The sequence below is a fragment of the Panthera tigris genome, chromosome A1 (assembly GCF_018350195.1).
Source record: "Panthera tigris isolate Pti1 chromosome A1, P.tigris_Pti1_mat1.1, whole genome shotgun sequence".
Taxonomy (NCBI): Eukaryota; Metazoa; Chordata; class Mammalia; order Carnivora; family Felidae; genus Panthera; species Panthera tigris.
Genome location: NC_056660.1, coordinates 195513528 through 195535045, shown reverse-complemented (window position 1 = coordinate 195535045; position 21518 = coordinate 195513528). Strand labels below are relative to the sequence as shown.

General features: G+C 57.8%; 1 protein-coding gene across 1 annotated transcript; it reads left to right on the top strand.

The window, feature by feature from the left end:
* Positions 1-279: 279 nt before the first annotated feature.
* SLC6A7 (solute carrier family 6 member 7) lies at positions 280-18899 on the top strand. Its single transcript, XM_042960128.1, has 14 exons — positions 280-375; positions 5388-5571; positions 7228-7359; positions 7542-7776; positions 8200-8338; positions 9782-9916; positions 11409-11512; positions 11643-11767; positions 12678-12790; positions 13037-13168; positions 13651-13750; positions 13926-14026; positions 14572-14739; positions 18018-18899. The coding sequence occupies exons 1-14, from the start codon at positions 343-345 to the stop codon at positions 18225-18227; spliced, it is 1911 nt and encodes a 636-aa protein (XP_042816062.1). The 5' UTR covers positions 280-342; the 3' UTR covers positions 18228-18899.
* The last annotated feature ends 2619 nt before the right edge of the window (positions 18900-21518 follow it).

Sequence of the window (21518 nt, the reverse complement as noted above, 5' to 3'; positions counted from 1 at the left end):
GGGGCGCGCGCATCCCCCGGCTGTCCGTCCGTCAGCCGTCTGTCTGGGTGGCTACGCGGGCGCAGCCGTGCTCCCCTCCCCAGCCCGGGGCGCTGCGCAGGGAGAGGCAGGGCGTTCGTGGCGCCCGGCGCGCGCGCCCCACGCCCCACGCCCCACGCCCCACGCCCGCAGCCGACAGACGGCAGCGCCTGCGCCCGAGCCCGCGCCCCCCCCAGCCGGTGCGCGGGAGCCGCCGGGGCAAAGTCGCGGCGGCCGGCCGGCTGCGCGATCTCTGGCTCCCTCGCTCGCTCTCTGCTCTCAGGGGAAGGCAAGCCCGGAAGCCCCGGTAACCCGCCCTCCAAGATGAAGAAGCTCCAGGGAGCTCACCATCGCAAGGTAGGGCACGAGGACGAGGGGGCGCACACGGGGGCGGGGGCACACCTGAAGGCGGAGTGCAGAGAGAGGCCCGCCCCCCGTCCAGGCCCCGGGAGGGTCGGGGAGGGCGCCTGGACCATTGCGAGGTTCTGGGGGAGTCGGGGCTGAGCTAGATGGCAAGGAGGGGCGGGGTCACGGTCTGCTGGGGCAGGGGGGTGGGGGGGGATGCGGTTGGGAGGAGAGTTGGCAACACGGCCTTCCCCATCTGGGGGTCGGGATGTGTGTGAGGGGACCGAGGTTCGTTGGGCCGGGTCCTTCGAACAGGTGTCTGAAACCCCAGGAGGCGTGGGGTAGGGCGGCTGGGGCCAGGCGCCCGCCCTTCCCCAGCCCCCCTCCTGTTTCCTCCGGGGGCTGATTGGGGTTGGGGATGTAAGAATAGCCGAGGGCCAGCCTTGAGCTGGACTAATTACAGGGGTGGGGGGCGGGGAGCCGCCCTGGTCCTCATCGGGTGCGCTGTACACTGAAGCAGCGGCGGAGAGCCAGCAGGGAGACGCTATCTTTCCTGCCCGCGCTTTTGCCCTGCGGGGACCCACCACCTGCTTCCTCCCCACCGGCTTTAGCTTCCCTGCTAAGACCCCAGGCTGCCCCACTGCAGGGCTGGCAGGAGGCGAAGGCAGGGAGGGAGGAAATGGGAGACCCAAGGGATACGGGGGTGGGGCGGAGGCTGGCATGAGAGAGGTGGGCAAATCTGTGTTCTTGGAGCCCTGGGCCGGGACCTCAGCCCCTTCCCACCTCCTCCTGTGGGGTCAGACCTCCCGGCCCGAGGAGCCTGTGTGGGGTCAAGTTTTCTCGCTTTGGGCTTAAGAGTGGGGGGTGGGGGGTGGGGGATGTGGTGACCCCACAGGGCCGGTAGGTGTAGATATGAGAGAGAACTCACAGGGGCTGGTGTTATTGTCCCCCCCCCCCCCCCCCACCGATTCACGCTCTCTGCCCCTGCATCTGGGGCCATCGGTGTGTGTCTTGGGTCTTCTTGGGCCCTGCTGTCCGTTCTTTTCCATTCTCCTACTCTCTCTCCTTTCCTTTCCTCCCCTCTCCACTGCCACCAGACCACACAGTATGTAAATAGCCATAGTCTGTAAAGGCTTATCTCACGTAATCCTCCAAAATTCTGGGGGCTAAGTCTCTCTAGCCCCACTTTATAGACAAGGCAAAAACAGACGTGGGAAATGCAGCTAGCTGCTTTCCTAAAGATGGGCTCAGTAGCCTAGGACCAACAGGGCAGGGGTGGGGCCGCCTGGCCTCTGTGTCCCCTCCTTGGGTCTCAAGGTGAATGGGGCAGGGAGTGAGGAATGCCAGGTATCAGCAAAGGAACAGCGATGTTCAGAGACGAGCACTGGGCTGAAAGTCAGGGAGTGTGGGTTCAGGTCTTAGTCTGCCCTTAACTTGCTGTTTGACCTTGGGCTCGTCTGTTTCCCTCCCTGAAACTCAGTGTCTTCATCTGCACAATGATGAAGTTGGACTCCACATTTCTATTGTCTCTTGCATCCTGAAGAAGGTGTGAGAGCCTTGGCTTGGGGCAGGCTAACCTCTTCCGGCCCCTGCTGCTGCTAGTGACCTACATCTGTTGGTTCTTAAAAGAGGGGGTGCAGGTCTGGCAAACCCACGATTCTGTTTCTGCGTGACTCCGGATAGGCGGCGGGGCGGGGGGGGGGTGGGGGGGACCGGGGGTGGGAGCTTCACACACAGGCGGAAGTGTGAAGCGACTCATTAAGCTTCCAACCCTGCCCCATTGATTTGGTCACTTGTCTCCCAGCCAGTCCCGTCCTCTTTGTGCCAGCCTCCTGGGATTCATCCATGGTGGGGTTGGGGGCCCCAGGTGGTCTTGAGATTGGCTCATCTTTGGAGGACCCAATCCCCTGTCCCTGGAGCAGGAGCAGGCTTCCCTCTGATCGGAGGAGGTGGGGGACAGAAGAGCTGGCAGCATCCTGCTCTTGGAACTCTTGTCACCATGGAAACAGAGAGCCGGGACTGCTCTGTGAGCAGAGAAAGGGCAGCAGCTTCTCAGGAGAGATCAGAGGAGCCTCATTACTGGGCCCTCCTGCCAGCTGGCCTGAACAGGGTTGGGGGGTGGTCACAGGGTGACTGGCCTGTCACACTGCCCCATTTCAGGGGCCGATGTTAACTAGCTGCTCCTCCATACCTCCTGGAGCTCGCCTGGCAGGGAGTGATTCCGGAGAGCCAGTACCCACCCAGCTGGGGAGGGACCTTGTGGAAAGGGGCATCAGAGGGCAGGGGTGAGTTTCAGATCAGTCTGGGAGCCACTGCTACCCTCAGCCCAGCATGTCTGAGATCACCGCAAGCCCAATTACTGGAAAGGGCTTTTTCACGCTCTTCCTCATTATCACCATCACCCATAATTATTCCAGGCTGTCCTTGCTACCACTGGCCCTCTGGCCAACAGCCAGCCTCAGGCAGGATCATTACTATGGTCGCCACTGTCACTGAGAGTCACCTCAGTACTGTTACCCCCATTCTGCCCCCTGAACCCATTGCCCCGACCCTGTCACCGCAGCCAGCCAGACACCTCCAGTCCTGTGACACCTGCACTCTCCCTTCCCCATCTTTATCCCTGCAAAGCCTCCTCTGTCACCACCCAGTTTGTGTGTAGACACCTACTTGGGTGGTGCCGGGAAGGGGAATTTGAGGGGGGGAAAAGTATCTCATCAATAACTGATTACTGAGTCCCTGTGCTAGGATCTGATCTGGTCTTCAACCACTGTAAGTGCCTCTGGTGAAGCTTCCCTCACAGACCATTAGAACCAGAAGACTAATAGATAGACCTACACTTCTCTGAATAAAGCTCAGCATGCTAGCTTCTTAAAACCCTTTTCTTAAATAGAATTGCAGAATACTGTCTGTTCTAGTCCCTATTTGGAGAATTGCAGTGGGTATTGGTCCATTAAAGGATCTGACAAGTCCTGCAGTAAAGAAAACTTTTGCTTTGTGTTAACCCAGTGTTTCCCAAACTTCTTCTTTTTCTTTTTTTAAGTTTACTTATTTATTTTGAGAGAGAGAGTGTGCACACAGGCCTGGGGAGTGGGGAGAGCAGGGGGGGGAGGGCAGAGAGAGAATCCGAAGCAGGCTCTACGTTGTCAGCCATGTCAGCGTAGAGCCCAACTCGGGGCTCAAACTCACAAACCATGAGATCATGACCTGACCTGAAATCAAGGGTCCGATGCTTAAGCAACTGAGCCACCCAGGCGATCCCTCCTGAAACTCCTTTGCCTCAAGAATCCTTTTTGCCGCTGAGCACCTGTGAACATCCAAAGGGATGTGTTTTTGGAAACACTGATTTATTCAATGCCTTCTGTGTCTAAATGGGGAAACAAGGCTCAGAAAACTCTTTCCTAAAGTCACACTGTGAAGTGCCACCGACCTGGGACTAGAATTGTAGTCTCCTGACTCCCAGTCCAGAGATATGACTGTTTTCCTATAACCACTGCTGAGCAGGAAACAGGGCGTCCTTTCTCCTCTCTCAAAACCATGAGATTTGATAATCGGCCTTCTTTGCAGCTCCATTCTTCTCTGCCAAGGGTCTGAATTTCAGAGGCAAGCAGGAAGGGTGTGGCTGTCCCTTTCTTCTGACCCATTTCAGGAGACCCTTTGGGGACTGCTCTCTGAATTGTAGATAGTTATCCTGATATCTTTGGGCTCCCCTACAGGCTAACTCACCCCCAGAGCCAGCATTCTAAGCGGCTGGAGGAGGACCTCCATTTCCCAGCCCCAGTCTGAAGGGAGAATGCCCAGTGCACTTCCCCACCCTCCTTAAATTGCAGGAAGGGATCTTAGGGACCGCTGGTTTCCGTTCCCCTCTGTGCATGTATCTCTCCTGTAATGACAGGAAGATTGTGACTTTCTGAGATAGACCAGAACTCAGTAGCCTCTTTCTGCTCGTGAACTAAGATTCACAGCACTCCATAGGCCTCCCTGAGCCACTAGAGAATGAATTCAATTCCTCCCTCAGGGGAACCCGTGTTCCCTCCAAGGCCTCTTCTTTCTATGCTAAGGGCCCCTACTTCTCCCCTGTCCTCCTGTGACTACTTCTCCTGAACACCGTCCTGTCTGGCCACCTGCCCAGTGGACATGCTCCAACCTATGTCTTTCTTAAAATACGGTGCCCAGAATAGAGTAACAAAAGGCCAGCACCACGGGCGCCTGGGTGGCTCTGCCGATTAAGCGTCCGACTTCAGCTCAGGTCATGATCTCACCATTTGTGGGTTTGAGCTCCGCATGGGGCTCTGGGCTGACAGCTCGGAGCCTGGAGCCTGCTTTGGATTCTGTGTCTGCCTCTCCTGCTTGCACTCTGACTCTCTTTCTCTCTCAAAAATAAATAAACATTTTTTAAAGAAATTTAATTCTCTCTCAAAAATAAGTAAACATTTTTAAAACAATTTTTTTAAAAAGGCCAGCACCAGCAGTTGAAGACACGGGCTCCAGTGTCAGGAAGCTCTGGGCCTGAGACCCAGCTCTCCACCAGCCAGCCGCATAAAATCTTGACACCTCCGTGAGCCTCGATGTTCCTCATGAGTGAAGCAGCGCTTAGACCAGTACTTACTTAGCTCGTAGCGTTATTTTGAGAATGAAATCAGGTGAAACGTTGAGTGCGCGGAGCGCGTAGTAAGAGCTCAGTCCACAGTAGCTGTCATTAAGATCATCGTCGCATCGTCATCGACATAGGACCGTCCCTTGATGTGACCTCTGTGCTAACCAAACTGAGACCCAGGTAGCTCTCTTAGGGCTTGAGCCATCCTGCTGGCCTCATACGTTTGTAGTTCCCTGCAACCCAGAGACGCTCCTGCGAAGGACCACGTGAGCCCAGGCAAGAGCGGTTGATTTTCCCAAGCAGGAGAGTATCTTTGCATTTAGCCCTGTTTGATTTTATATTCTTATTTTTGTTTAGGGGAGCGGAGGCATCACAGTGCTACCCTGGCCTCACCTTTCTCCCTCACCCCTTTGGTCTCTCCTACTGGCAGCCCATTACCCCAGACCTACTGATGACCCCCAGTGACCAGGGGGACGTGGACCTGGATGTGGACTTTGCCGCGGACCGGGGGAACTGGACAGGCAAACTGGACTTCCTGCTGTCCTGCATCGGCTACTGCGTGGGCCTGGGGAATGTCTGGCGCTTCCCCTACCGAGCCTACACCAACGGAGGAGGTAGGGGCCCGAGGGCCTGCTAGAGGGGCGTCTAGGCTAGTAGGCCACGGCTGGGGGTGGAGTGAGGTTTTAAGTGGCCTTGGCCACCATCTCCCCTGTGACCTTGAGCAGAATTGAAAGCAGTGACAAGGGGCTGGGAGAAGCGAGCTCCCTCTGCCTTGTCTTTTTTCATCACTCATCCCCTCCTCTGTCTCCCTGATGCCCAGTGCGGATACCTACTCGGCTCTCCCCCAAGGCCTTGGCCCTTCCCGGACCCCAAGAGATGGGCAGAGAGGCTTCCTCCACTTCTTGAGAGCAGCCTCTATCTGCCTCTCAGCAATCACTGTGCTTTCAAAGTTCTCCCATCCCCCCCTTCTCCCCCACCCCCGCCAGGACCTCACTCCATCAGTCAGTTCTCACTCTCAAATCTTCGATCCGCCCTCCTGTCCTGGTTCCTTTCATTCAGACTGCATACGTGAAGTCTCCCCCATCTTCAACAAATCTTCCGCCGTCCCTGCTTCGCCATCAAGTGACTGTTCGATGTCTCATTAACAGTAGCTGGGGTTGAACACTCACCATCTGCCAGGCCCCGGGCTTGGTGTTCTCACTTAACCCTGATGACAACCCTCCTGGGCGGCACCATTGTCCTGATCTGACGGCCAAGGCTTGGAGAGGCCAGGTTCCTTGTCCAAGGTCATCTGGTGGCCGACCCAACATTCCACCTTCCATTCTGCCTTCTTGAGAGCCAGTGTGCTCCCACCCGCCCTCGAAGCCTCCTTCCCATTTCTGCCAAACTCATTGAAGAAACACCTATTGGCAGAGCGACAGAAATCCAAATAGGAGTAGATGAGGCAAGGAAAAGATGAATTGCTGTGACCAGGAAGTGTGGGACTGTAGCTGGCCTCTGATGCTCTAGGAACTCGATAATGGCCCCAGTTCTGCTGGCTCTCCCTTTCCCTGGTTCCCGATTCTGTTTCTTTCTGGGTGCTCACCTCATTTTCTGCTGGGACAGTCTCCCTCCTTGAGGTTGGGCTGGCGGGGGGGGGGGCCACAGACAACTCTGGAATGACTTTATCCTCAGAGCTGTTCTCTCTGAGTGAATCCATATAGGACCGCAGGGAAGGTCTTGAACTGGCTTGGCTTGGGATAAATACATCTGAGGGGGTGGGGTGGGGTGGCTGTTGTGAGTGACAGCCCTCCCAGAGCCCTATAGTGGTGGGCAGTTCTCTAAAGGAGACGGCTACCGGTATGAGAAGCAAATGGGGAGGGATACTGGGCACACAGGATGGCCTGTGGCAGCCACAAGCATCTAAGGGGGCGTGGCAGAGAGGATGCAGGAAGGTAGATCGGGGCCAGATTCTGCAGGGTGTTCATTCATTTCCATACTGAGGCGTTTGCACTTTTCTCTGGCAGGGAATTCACTCCTTTATTCATTCACTCACTCAGTGTTTGCTCGAGGCCCAGCCCTCCTCTGGGCCCTGGGGCTGCAGAGGTGGGGAGATCCCCACCAGCCCCTTTGGCTCTCAGTGAGCTGGTATAAAAGGACAGTCCCAGTCCGCACGAGAAGTGCTCCATGGGGTCGCAGGTGTCTGCCATCAGGGCAGGGGCGGGGCCGGAGCTGGGCTTTAGGGGAGCTGACCCACCCGAGACCTTCCCCAACCTCCTTCCTCCTCGCAGGTGCCTTCCTCGTGCCCTACTTCCTCATGCTGGCCATCTGTGGCATCCCCCTCTTCTTCCTCGAGCTCTCTCTGGGCCAGTTCTCCAGCCTGGGACCCCTGGCCGTCTGGAAAATCAGCCCCCTCTTCAAAGGTGAGGCCTCATCGTCCCGGGAGGGGTCCGGGCCTGGGGGAGGCAGGGAGGCTGCCCCCCTTCCCCCAACCTCTAGGCAGACGGGGGGATGAAGCTCAGAGAGGGGATGGCTTCCGGAGGCCACACAGCCTGGCCTGCAGGAGGCCTCGACCTGAGGACAGCCCCCACTCCCCCACCCCCAGGTGCCGGCGCGGCCATGCTGCTCATCGTAGGCCTGGTGGCCATCTACTACAACATGATCATTGCCTACGTCCTCTTCTACCTCTTCGCCTCCCTCACCAGCAACCTGCCCTGGGAACACTGTGGCAACTGGTGGAACACAGACCTCTGCCATGAGCACAGAGGCTCCAAGGATGGCAATGGAGCCCTGCCCCTCAACCTCACCAGCACCGTCAGCCCCAGCGAGGAGTACTGGAGGTCAGGCCGCCGCGGGCCCCTAGCCGCCGGCAGCAGGGAGGGGGCGAGGATGGGCTGGCGTCCCCCAGGGGCTCGGCGTGCACCTGGAAGGCCGAGTGCCGGTGCTGGTGTTAGGTGGACCCCGGTTCTAATCCCAGCTCTTCAGTGACCAGCTGTGCGACCTTACCCAATATATTTGGCTTCTGATGCTCTGCCTTTGACGTGGGTCTGGTCATATATTTCTGAGGGTCACTGTGAGGATTAAGGGAAAGAAGGTACGATTGTGCCATCCAGCCTGTTGGATAATCATGCTGAGTAAATGCTGGCGGACAGTCGTGATGCTGGTGACAACAGTGATAGGAACCTTGCTGGCCGCGGCTTTGCCCCGCGTGTGTGGCGTGTGGCAGGGTGACCAGAGGACTCTCAAATCTCCATCCCCCACAGCCGCTACGTTCTCCACATCCAAGGCAGCCGGGGCATTGGCAGTCCTGGGGAGATCCGCTGGAACCTCTGCCTCTGCCTGCTCCTTGCCTGGGTCATCGTGTTCCTCTGTATCCTCAAGGGCGTGAAGTCTTCGGGCAAGGTAGGGCCTTCTGGGAGGCCCTAGAGGCCTGAGGGGCTGGGAGGCGTGATGACTTCCCGGAGGAGGCAGGGCATGGACTGAGCCTGAGAGGATGAATAGACTTCCTACTGGGAAAAAGTTCAGGGGCAGGGGCGGGGGGTGGGGGGGGGGTGTGGGGAGGGTGAGCGGCTAGGGATTGGGAAGGGGGAGGAAGAAAGATGTGGCGGTAAGGGTGGGCAGTGGCTAGAAACTTGCCAGGGACAGGACTGATCTGTTACTCAAGTTTGCATCCTGACCCAGTGCTTGGCACTTTGAAGAGGCTCCGTCCTCATGTGTTTGTTGAATGCTTGGAAGGTGGGTGTATGAGTCAGAGGTAACTGACCAGAACCCAGTTGTCACACTCGATTGGAAAGTCCAGAGGGTGTGCTTCAGGTACAGCTGGGTCTAGGGGTTCAAAGGATGTTATCAGGAATGTGGTTCTCTTGGTCTCTCAGGAGTGCTTTGTATCTTACCTGCTTGGTGAAAGGTTCTCCCTTGCTCCAGTTCTCAAAAACCCTAGAACTGGGTCTCACTGTGTAGGCTGGGTCATGTTCCCATCCCTGAACCGATCACTGTGGCCAGGAGGGTGGGGTGCTCTGCTTGGCTGGGTCTGGTCAGGTGCCCACCTCTGGAGCTGGGAATGGGGTCAGTCCCAGCTAGGGAAAGTCAGGTGACTGGTGTCTGAAGGAGGCCAGATGGATGCGAGGCAGACAAAGCCACGGATGCCCACTTGAGGTTATGAAGGGTGGGAAGGACCATGAAGCTGTTTTAGAAAGACTTGGAAACCTTCTGAGTGGTTTATTCACTCATTTATAAATTAGAACTTGTCCCTGTGCAAAGTGCTAGGAAGTGTCGCCCACGAGGAACAGAACCAAAAGAAAGACTAGAAAGGTAGGGTAGAAACCAATGAGAAAGAGGGGAGAAACAATCATGGTGCAAGTCGGGACAGTGACGAGCCTGAGACCTGGTGGCATTTGCTGAGAAAGTGGCTGGAGGTTTGGGAACAGGTGGAGACAGGATGGAGGGGAGTTTGGGAATGTGCAGTGGCTGCTGACCACGCAAGGTGGGCTTTCCTGGACTAGGGGCACCAGGGGTGGACGCATCGGAGGGGAAACTCTCATAACCCCTGCAAGGCAAGGCTTCCGGGCAAGGGGTGAAAGCAGCCTGGACCAGGGCACTGCAGAGCTGGAGAGAGTGGGTGGGTCAGGGACTCCTTGGGAAGCAGCGACAGGACTTTGCTGAGGGATCCATGTGTGGAGGGAGGGGCGCAGGGAACGAAAGAAAAGCATCATGGATGATGGCTCTTCTCATCTTGGCCTACCCAAAGGTTGGGGAGGCGAGTTGGGTAAAATGGGGACTTCTGGAAAAGGAGCAGGGTGGAAGGAAGGTCACCCCTGCCTTCCCTCCCCACTTATCGTGCCTCAGGTGGTATATTTCACGGCCACGTTCCCCTACCTCATCCTGCTCATGCTGCTGGTCCGAGGAGTCACCCTCCCAGGGGCCTGGAAGGGCATCCAGTTCTATCTCACCCCTCAGTTCCACCATCTGTTGTCTTCCAAGGTGAGGCCCTCGGGGCTGGGGCATAGAGGGAGGGGTCAGGCCTGAGCCAGGGAATAGAAAGAGGGCGCCCCTGGGGAAAAGAAGGTGGGGGGGGGCACCTGGGTGGCTCAGTCGGTTAAGCATCTGACTTGGGCTCAGGTCACGACCTCGCGGTTTGCGAGTTCGAGCCCCGCGTTGGGCTCTGTGCTGACACCTCGGAGCCTGGAGCCTGCTTCGGATTCTGTGTCTCCCCCTCTCTCTGCCCCTCCCATGCTCATGCTCATGCTCCATCTCTCTCTGTCTCTCAATAATAAATAAAACGTTAAAAAAAAAAAAAAAGAAGGGGGTAGGAATCCTCCATGTGATGGGCCCCTGCTACCAGACCCTGGGCTCGGCTCTGTGCTCAACACTGTGTGTCTTTTTCACTTATTATTCTTCACCATCCTGTGAAGTAGACATTATTCTGGGGCACGTGGGTGGCTCAGTCAGAGGAGCGTACGACTTTTGATCTTGAGGTCATGAGTTTGAGCCCCACATTTGATGTAGAGTCCTAAAAAAATATATAAACCTTAAGGGGCACCTGGGTGGCTTAGTCGGTTAAGCGTCTGACTCTTGATTTTGGCTCAGGTCATGATCTGGTTCCTGAGTTCAAGCCCCGTGTTGGGCTCTGCACTCATGGTGCCCGCTGACAGTGTGGGGCCTCCTTGCGATTATCTCTGTCTGCCCCCCCACCAACCCGTGTGAGCACATGTGTGCTCTCTCTCTCTCAAAATAAATAAAACTTAAAAAAGAAATGTAAAAAAAGGGAAGACATTATTCATCCATTTTACAGATGAAGAAACTGAGACCCAAAAGAGTGATAAGCTTAAGGTCACGGGGCTAGGGAGTGGCAGAGCCGGAATTCCAACCCAGATCTGACTCCACACCCCAAGGAGGGCATTTGTAATTATGGAAACAATGGTACCAACGGCTTTAACATTTCTCATTTGTTAACAGATGCCCGCCTGACCACGCCTTAGCACTTTGCACATACGTGGTCATTAGTCCTCACCACCACCCTCATTTCAGAGGAGGGGCCCGAGGCTCAGGGAGAAGCCGTGGCATGCCTAAGCCACACAGCTAGAAAGTGGGGAGCTAGAATCAAATCCGGATCCCTCCAACTCCAGGGAGGAGGGAAAGGGGTTCCAATGGGCTTATTGTCAATATGAATCTACTGAAAATTTACGTGAGACGCCACTTCCTTCAGAACTGGACCAAGCTTAGCGATCATCTAGATCCTGGATGGGGAAACTGAGGCCCGGAAAGGGACTTTCCCCAGTCCTGCAGTGTAAGTGCTGGAACAGGGTTTGCTCCCAGCCCGTGTCACTTGTGAGCCGGGCTCCTTACCGCACCATCCCTGGACCTGCCGACTCGCTCTCACTCCACCTCCTTCCTCCTCTTTCCTTGGCCCTCTGGACGCCACGGTGTGCAGCCCCTTCTCTTTGCTCTCCATCTGCACCCTTTCCTGCCACAGGTGTGGATCGAAGCTGCTCTTCAGATCTTCTACTCCCTGGGTGTGGGCTTCGGGGGTCTCCTCACTTTTGCCTCCTACAACACGTTTCACCAGAACATCTATAGGTCAGTGCAGCCTCAGAGCCCTCGAGGCCAGAGCAGGGAGGAGAGTGGCTGGCCAGGGCGGGCCTCCTGGGGTGAGGGCGGGGCCCGCTCACTCTGGCCTGGACTTCTGTGCCCGGACCTCTCCCGGCAGAGACACCTTCATCGTCACTCTGGGCAACGCCATCACCAGCATCCTGGCTGGCTTCGCCATCTTCTCTGTGCTGGGCTACATGTCTCAGGAGCTGGGTGTGCCTGTGGACCAAGTGGCCAAAGCAGGTGGGCAGGCCGGCCAGCCCTGGTGGTTGGGGGGGGGGGGCGGGGGGGCGGGGGGGCGGGGCACCGCTGGGGCTGGGCCAGGGAGCACAGTGTGGACCGGCAAGGTCGCGGATGGGTTTGTCCAGTGCGTGTGTGGGTTTGCGCACACACGAACGCGTGTGTCTTTGCCGGTCTCTGGGTGTCCGAGTGCAGAGGGGGTGTGCGTCAACCTGAGTCCGGAGATAAATGGATTTCTGTGTGAGAGTGTCTTATGTTTGATCACGTCTTAGTAACTTGCCTTGTTTGTCCAAGTGAGTCATTTCCTATGTCAAGAGGACATGTGCACGTGAACTGAGGGTTCAAATGAGGATGTGAATCAGTGTCTTGTGCCAGTGGACGTGTCTAAGTGTGTGTGTTAGTGGAATTGTTTGTGTCAGTGATGGTATACATAAGTGTATGCAAGTGAGGTTTTACGTTGGGTCTTGGGTTTATTCATGTACTCATTTTTTTTTTTTATTTTAGAGAGAGAGCGGGGGAGAGGGAGAGAGGGAGAGAGAGAGAGAGAGAAGAGAATCTTAAGCAGGCTCCATCGTCAGCATGGAGCTCGATGTGGGACTCGATCCCACGACCCTGGGATCCTGACCTGAGCCAAAATCAAGAGTTGGATGACCAACCGACTGAGCCATCGAGGCACCTCTCACACACTCATTGTTAATCCATTTATTTTATCAATCTATGTTTCTTGAGCACCAACAATGCACCGGCCCACGTCCTAGGAGTTAAGTGTTAGAGGTGTGCAGATAGCGTGTGTCTCTGGGCTTGGCTGAACTAGTGTGCCCCGGTGGATGTAAGCGACCGCGTGTGTTTGAGTGTGCATGTGGGGGGCCTGCCCCGTGCCCCAGGCTGCTGACTCTTTGTGCCCTTGGCCCAGGCCCCGGCCTGGCCTTTGTCGTCTACCCACAGGCCATGACCATGCTGCCTCTGTCGCCCTTCTGGTCCTTCCTTTTCTTCTTCATGCTCCTGACTCTTGGCTTGGATAGCCAGGTGAGCCTCGTGTGTGCCAGCGGGCCCCTGTGGTGTGTGTTTGTGTCTGTGAGGTGGGTGCGTCTGTGTGTGTCCATGTGTGATGTGTGTCTTTGTGTGAGATGTGCAACTGTGTGTGTGCGTCTCTGTGTGCTGTGTCTATGCATGATGTATCCGTGTGATGTGTCTGTGTGTACCTCTGGGGGTGTCTGTGCACGTGTGCTGTGAGGGGGGCAGAATTCTGACCCTCCTCCCCCCTCCCCTCAGTTTGCCTTCCTGGAGACCATTGTGACAGCTGTGACAGACGAGTTCCCGTATTACCTGCGGCCCAAGAAGGCTGTGTTCTCGGGGCTCATCTGCGTGGCCATGTACCTGATGGGGCTGGTCCTCACCACCGACGTGAGTGGTGCTTCGGGGTGGGTGGGCAGCTGGTGGGTGAGGCAGGGGCAGGCGCCCACAGCAATGTCAGTGATCGTTCCCTGGGCTACCGGCTTGTTCCTGTTCGGGAGGAAGCTGGCCCACCCCAGGCGCTCTCCCCGAGGGCAGCTCGGTCTAGGACCCAGAGTCCTGGCTTGGAAGTATAAAAGACCTGGCCTCCAGCCTGGTTCCTGCTCTGGCTGAATGACCCCAAGACAAGTGGCTTCCCCTCCCGGAGCCTGTTTTCCCACCAATAAAATGGGGGTCTACGTCTAGGATTGTTGTGAGACTCAGATAAGATGGTGTGTGTAAAGGGCTTGGCAGGTAGACAGCAGTCCCACTGTTACCGTCTTGCTGTCACCGCTGGCCTGGCTGCTTCCTGCCCACCTCCTGCCTGGAGAAGGGGTCGCAGCAGGGAGCAAGACCGGGGTGAGGGAACCCCAGAGCTGTGACTTGTGTTCCAGGGGGGCATGTACTGGCTGGTGCTTCTGGACGACTACAGCGCCAGCTTCGGGCTAATGGTGGTGGTGATCACCACGTGCCTCGCCGTCACCCGGGTGTATGGTGAGAGGGGCCACGGGAGGCGGCGTTGAGGCTCCCCACCGTGGGAGGGTGGGAGTCTACTCTGGAGCCCGCCTGCACTGGGTCCCCGGTCCCAAGGGCCAGGGTCTCCAGTCGGGGCAGTTGGGGTGGAGGAGGGGCTGCTGGTGGGGCCATTCTCCTCCCCTCCCCCGTGCAGGCATCCAGAGGTTCTGCCGGGACATCCACATGATGCTGGGCTTCAAGCCGGGCCTGTACTTCAGGGCCTGCTGGCTGTTCCTGTCCCCGGCCACGCTTCTGGTAATGGGTGGGAAAGAAGGCTGCTGGCTGGGGCCCCGGGGCTGAGAGTAGGGCCCCGCCCTGGGCACTCAGGCTGGTAGGGCTGCCCTGGCCTGGAGTGGGCCTCTGTCAGGGCTGAGGGGTGGGTGGGCACCAGGATCTTGGTCTACTCCCGTCCCCTTGATGTCCCCAGCTGTTGTAGCCGGGCTGACCCTAGCCCTGCATTTGGTTGGCAAAATGAGTGGGGCATTCTCAGGCCTCGGGCCCTTAGGGCGGGGGCTTTGAGGCTCGTGTGTTTGCTTGTGTCTGTGCTTTCTTGGCCTTGGAATTGAAGAAGTTCAGGCACAGGCTGTCTCAGGAATTGGGTGCTTCAGAGCTGGGCTGTCTCAGGCCTCGCAAAGGCTCCGAGGATGGACCATCTTAGGTTCTGCACAGCTAAGGTTATCTCCGACACTGGGTGGCTCTGAGCTGGGCTCCCTCAGGCCTTCGGGTAGCTCAGACCTGGGCTACCCCAAGCCCTGGGGCCTGTGCAAAGCCCACTGTGACGCTGGGGCCCCCGCCTGCAGGCCCTGCTGGTATACAGCATCGTCAAGTACCAGCCCTCAGAGTACGGCAGCTACAGATTCCCAGCCTGGGCGGAGCTGCTGGGCATCCTGATGGGCCTGCTGTCCTGCCTCATGATCCCAGCTGGCATGCTGGTGGCCGTGCTCCGGGAGGAGGGCTCGCTCTGGGAGGTAAGTCTGCCCTTGGTCTTCCCGACCCGTGGCCCGGCCCTGGGCCCACCTGCTGGAACAGAACACATCTGCACCAGCACCTTATCCAGGGCCTTGCAGGCTTTTCCAGCCAGTAGCCTGAGCTATGAATCCTGCTTGGGGTAAGGCAGTCTCAAGGGGCTTCGGGTCCTGCCCTGTGGCCCCCGGGGCCACGCGAGGCCTCTGAGGGGGAGCACACTCCAGAGACCACCGATGTGGGCCAGTGTCCACGTGTGTTGGGGAGAGGACAAGGGAATGGCCCAGGGTCCCACTGTGAGTCGGGCAGAGGTCAGGACCCAGACTCCGGTCACCAGCCCAAAGCTTCCCTATGAAACTCAAGGTCAGAAGGCAACACTGAGGGACCCCAGAGGGTGGACTCTCACTCTTCTCCCTGCTGCAGCCCACGGGTGGCCTGAGAACGGGCTGATGGTGGGAGCCCTGCCCACGCCAGGCTTTGTGAAGAGATCTAGAAAGCACAGAGAATGCAAGCTGTCTGGGCACAGGGATCTGCAGGCCTCAGAAGAGGGGAGTGGGCCAGTGGGTGTGCTGTGATGCTGTGTGACCACTGCAATGTTCTGCCCCTCTCTGAGCCTCATCACACTCTCGGGACTTCTGACGCCATGGGTGTGGAGTCCTCTGGGGGCAAGAGGCTGTCATAGTGAGCAGAGCTGAGGGAGGCTACTAGGGCCTGGGAAGAGCCTACGGACCCCCAAACAGAGCCAGCTTGTGCTGGTTCATAAGAGCTAATTGTTAAATACTCAGGGATATTGTGAGCCAGTTGTTAAACCATCGATAACTTGAAACTGACCTTGGTGGGAATATTTACACCACCGGAACTGGTTACAAATCGAGCCTCCTGTGCCCCTCCATACACCACCCCCAGCCTGCTTGTCAGCTTCTCCCACCTCCCATAGAGCTCCACTGCACCTCAGCTGCCCCCCACCCCACCTTCATATCTCCACCTGGAGAGAGGCTCAGAGCCCTCCCCCTGCAGAAATGACTGCACCACCCAGACCACAGGCTAGTCCTGGAGTCCAGCCACCGCTCTGTCTCCAATTGCTGTGTGACTAGGAGCAAACGCCTTGCCTTCTCTGAACCTCGGGAGCCCCACCTGTACCTCTAAAGGAAACCTGTCTCCTTGCGTGAGAGCCAGGGTGTCTGCAAAGGAAAGGAGGAGACAGCCAGGTGGCGGGGCCATGTTGTTATGGGGTCAGCACTGCAGAGGACTTGCCCAGGTACGGAGTGCCACCTTCAGAAACCAGGGTTTCTAGCACTGACACACTAGGAGGAATCCTAGGGCTGCCTTTTGCCAGCTGCATGACCCTAAGCAAGTTAACACACCTCTCTGAACCTTGCTTTCTCTCTCCTTAAAGTGAGGACAGTGACACCTACCCATAAGGGTTGCTATGAGAAGAAAAGAGGCTCGTCAGCATCTTCAGAACTGTGAGGGGCAGAAAAGCAGAGTATTCTAAAAGTTTAGGATGGAATCAGACTGCCTGGGTTCAAACCCCAGGATGACCACTGTGTGAGCTTGGCCAAGGTGACCGACCTTGCTGAACTTTACCTCCAGATAGTATCTGTGAGAGTAGACGATGAAAGTCTTAATGCCCCTTTCCCAGGGACTCTGTAAGGATTGAAGAAGCCCACATTTAGCATAAGGCTGGAACATGGTGAATGTTTTGTTCCCCACCAGGGATTCTCACGGGGGCGATTTTGCCCTCAGAAGCCATTTGCTAATGTCTGGAGGCACTTTGATTGTCGTAAGAGTACAGTGTGCACAGGGGATGCTCCCGGGATCCAGTGGGGAGAGGGCAGGGATCTGCTAACCATCCTCAGTGTGCAGAACAGCCCTTACACAGGGATTCTCCAGGCCGAGACGTCCACAGTTCTCAGGTCAGGAAGTCTTGATCTAGGCACTAGTGTGCAGCTGGGAACAGACCTAAGTCCTTGCTCTCAAGGGGCTTGTATTTTAATGTGGGAGACAGACAATAAACAAACAAATACATAAAGATAGTGGTAAGTACTATACTTAAAAAAAAAACAAAACAACACAGAAACAAAAACAAAAAACAAACCTAAGTTTAGGAATAGAGAATGATGGAAGGTGGTATTTTGGCCAGGGTGTCTGGGAAGACCTCCCGGAGGGGTGGGGGTGTGTGTGGGGACAGACACCTGACCAAATAGACAAGGTGATCTATCTAGCTTTGGAAGGGGAGAGCATTCCAGGCAGAAGGACAGTCGGTGCAAAGGCCCTGAGGCAGGAGGGGCTGGCATGTTTGAGGGCAGCAAAGGGGTCGGCGAGACTGGATCAGAGCAGGTGAGGGCAGAAGGAGAGTGGTCGGAGCTGAGGTCAGGGAGGCAGACAGGGGCCAGGACGTGGAGGCCGTGGTGAGCACTTTGGGTTCCATTCTAAGTGAGATGATAAGCCACTGGCAAGTTTCTGAGCAGTGGGGTGACGTGCTCTACAACAGTTAAGTGTCACCATGCTTTGAGTATGGAGCCATGCTAGGCCTCGGGCTAAGGGCACCGCACACGTTATCCTCCTTGAATCTGCACCCAGCAAGGCTCCACTTGATGTTGGTTGTCCGTCTGCCTTCAAGGGTCTGGGGCTCTTCTCCCTGCAGCTCAGGCAGAAGGCTTTTGGGAATGTAGTTGGAAAAGGGAGGAACCCTAGAACGTCCAGACTTAGTCATTGTCTTAGTCACCTCCCTCCTCCCATGGAAACTGGGGCTTGAGAGGGAAAGGTCACACATCAGAGTCAGAGCGAGGCCAAATGTTAGACACTTGGAAGGTCAGCGACAGTCCTGTCTCAGTTCTCCTGGTTCCTGGCTCTTTCCCAAACCTCCCAGCTCCTTAGGACTCAGCATTTAGGGGAAGGCACCCAGAGTGGGCTCCTGGATTGCAGTCACAGCAGACACCATTTACTGGGCCTTGCCCTGTTCCCGGCACCCTGCTAAGTGCTGCATCTCAGGGCCTGCCCGTGAGGGCATATCATGATCCCCAAGTTACAGAGGAGGAAACAGAGCATGGAAAGCTTAAATTCCATGCCCAAAGGCCACCCAGTTCGTGACAGCAGAGCAGGACTCTCATCCAGGCGTGTGGCTCACTCCCCTGGGGAAGGTGCTACCGCCCGGGCCCCCTGCGATTCTTGCGCGGACTGATCCAGGTGCCGTGGTGACGTCTCTGTCCGGTGCCCGGCCCCAGGAAGCACTCCACCACGAGCGCCGGCCGTTTTCACCGCTCTCCTTGCTCTGCTGCAGCGGCTCCAGCAGGCCAGCCGACCGACCATGGACTGGGGCCCGTCGCTGGAGGAGAACCGGACTGGCATGTACGTGGCCACGCTAGCAGGGAGCCAGTCACCCAAGCCACTGATGGTGCACATGCGCAAGTACGGGGGCATCACCAGCTTCGAGAACACTGCCATCGAGGTGGACCGCGAGATCGCTGAGGAGGAGGAGTCTATGATGTGAGACAGAAGGCAGGCGGGCAGCCTGCCTGGCCGCAAAGGGTAGCTGTGCCCTCTGGGGCTCTGAGAGGCCCCGAGGCCGTGGGAGGTTGCCCCGGGTGATGCCAGTCCCCCGTGCAAGTCCTTTCTTGTGGCCTCTGCCTCTCCTCCGTCTACCTTCTCCACGCGTGCACACAAACCCACTCAGAGCTCAGCCCTCATTTTGCAGATGGATGAACTGAGGCCAGGGAGGAGGGACTTGCCCAAGGTCACATGGCGGAGGGGACTGGATGCCAGGCCTGCTGGCCAACCAGCTCCCTTTCTCACGTGGCAGGTGGGAGCATCTTCTCATCTCCGTTCAGGGCCCAGACTCCTCTCTTTTCTAGGGGAGGCTCCCCATACACTTCGAACAGCCAGAATCCAAGCTGGGCAGGGACGCCCAGGGCATGGCAAGGCCCACGAGGCCCCAGGCATCAAGGGTTAGCAAGTCAGGTGGGAGAAGGACCCCTGTGGACTCATGTGCCCACCAGGTTTCCTGAAGGAGGTGGGGCCTGAAGGCCCTGGAGGATGGGGCAAGTTGGGAGAGAGAGAGGAAGAGGAGGGCAGGGTGTGGAGGCCCCCCTGTAACCCCTGTGCCTCCTCTGGAGCCCCGGGCAGAAACCAAAGTGTTCCCAGGTTACAGCAGGGTCCAGGTGGGAATGACGAATGAGGGGGAGGGGGAGGAGGGACGTGGGGTGGGCAGGGTTTTGCATGATCTGGGTGTGCTTTCGATAGAATATCTTTCAGGGTCAGCGTGCAGGGTGGCTTCGAGGGGACAGGGGGGAGGAAGCAGGCCTGTGGAGGGCAGGCAAGAGGGGCGGTGGCCTGAGTGAGGGGGTGGGGTGGGGAAAGGAGGAGGACCCCACACTCCCTCCCCCCCAGAAAAAGGCCGGCAGCCTCCCACACTGGACCCCGCCCTCCGGTGTAGGGAGCCCTGGGCATGATTAGGACAGAGGACACGAGTGGACAGGTGGGAGTGAGGGGTCCTAGTCAGGACCCAAAGCCCCTGCATTCCCTTCTCCCTGCCCTGGCGGCCCTCACTGTCTCCTCCAGCTCCGGGCACTGCTTGGGAAGTTGGCCTTGGCTGTGGACGACCAAGGCAACTAAGAGGCTCGGAGATGGTCCGCACATGTGGCTGTCTGGTCCTGATGCTGCCCACCCCTGCTCCGGGACGCGGGTCCCCGGGCCCAGGCATGGGGGGTGGAGCCAGCGAGCCCAGGGCAGCCGACTCCTCAGCCCCGTGGCCAGAGGCCTTGGCATCTTCAGTCCCTGGCACAGGAGGGGCTGTCCTGGGGCCCCCACTCGCCCCCAAGAGATGAGGGTGGGGTGTGCGAATGCCTGAGTAGAGCTTCTGCCCACACAGTGCTCCCCAGCGGGGCGGAGCACCCTCGTGCAGGGGGCTGGCCTCTGTGCCCTTTCTCCTGCTGTCTCCCCAGCCCATCCATGTTCCGTCCGTTTGTTGTCAATAAACACCAACAAGCTCATCCTTCTCACCCCTTCTCCTTACCGCTGAGAACCATGAGTTGGGCAGCCCAGGGCTCTCCGGCTGACGGCCGAGGGAACCGAGGCTCAGCTGTTTGCTTCCCTGGGTCCCCCGGCTTCTGACACTTGCTCTGCCATTGTGCTATGGCCGTGGTGGGTGGGTGGGCTGAGGAAGGGTGGTGAAGAGGAGGAAGCCCTTGAAGACTGCTTTGCCCCCCTTGTACATCTGGGCAAACTGAGGCCCACCGAAGGGGAAGACTTGCTCGAGACTACCCAGCTGAGGCAGGAGGCCGTCCCCTTTCCCCCTCCAGCTGCTTCCCAGCCTTACCCGCAGGTGCAGCTGGGGCTAGAAGACCAGGGTTGGGAGGGGCCCAGAGTTTCCCAGGCTGGTGCGACCCACCCCCTCCTGGCAGGACGTTGCCACATAAAAGAGTCCCAGGGCCTTTCAAATGCGAAGCCCAGGTGTTTGCAAAGGCTTTGATTGGGGGTGGGGAGAAAAGGCCGCTGCCTATTTTGGATATTAATAAATTTCCCCTAACAAAGAGCCAGGCCCCCTCCTGCCCCTCTTTGGGGCAGTAGGTGGAGGAAGAGTGATGGGTTTGCTAATTTGCTGAGGGCACAAGAATGGCCTTCACAGTTCAAGGTGCCTCTTCCCACACTCTTGGGGGCAGGCTCCAGTCTTGCTAACAGAGGCCCCTGGTGCCAGCACAGTGGCCCCAGCCCAGGAGAGGGCACTCTCCAGGCCCCCCAGCTGTCTCTAGGACAGACCCCAGGCCCCGGGCCAAGGTCCTGTGAGTACTCATTGCCCAGCCTCTTGGGTGCAGCCTGGGGTCCTGGGAGTCCAGAATGGGCGATCCTAGAAGTCCAGGTTTCTCTTCTCCCAGATTCCCAGTCTGGATTTGGAGAATTCCAGGAGTTTGTGGAGCCCACCAGTTTCACTTCCAGTCCTTCCAGGACGCACTTTCCCTTGCTCCTGGGCCTGCGGTTCCTGGTCTGCCCTCCCTGGCCCCATCTTCCAGTCTGTCCCGCTTTTCCCATTTCCGCTGCTCCCAGACAGGCTGTCCTGCCACATCACCCTTCTCCCACCTCTGCCACCAGCGCCAACCCCCAAACGCCCTCAGACCCAACCCCCCAAGTGCCCCCAGCCCCATTCCTTCGTTGACTTCAGATCTCCCTGGCTCAGAACAGACCCCAGCCGGGCCCGGCTGCAGTAGGAACTGACTGGGGACCAGGAACACCTGGCTGGAGGGGTCCGTGGCGACGTAGTGGGCAGCTCAAGGAAGACGTCAGCCCCATCTGGAGTAGAACCCCAGCCTGGAATCTCAGAACGCCCTAGCAGGTGACAATCCAGTGCCTGCAGAGCCCGGCAGGCAGGGAAGTGGGGAGCGGGATCGTGCTTTGCAGAGGCTGGTCAGTGGTGGGGACCGTGGGGCACTAGAGAACAAAGCGTGCCTCTCTTCGGGGGAGGCTGACCCTCAGAAGTAGGGGCCCAGGTTGCCGGATACCCTGGCTTTTCAAGACAAGCTGGGAGTGAGGATTTTTGTGAGAGGTTTCCCATTTTTGAACATGAGCAACTGATGGGAAGCAAGTGACACAGTGTGGCTCCGTTAGGGTGGCTGGCAGGCCCACTGCTCTGCAGAGGCAGGGGGTAGTAGGGCTGTGTCCTGTGGTGAGAACGTGGCGGAGCGGAGGCCGGATCCAGGGCCCCCCCTCTACTCAGTGTTCTGCTCCCCTTCTCAGCTGACCTCTGTGTGCATGGACTCCTGACCCGGGCAGGCCAGTGGGGGGCCCCGGG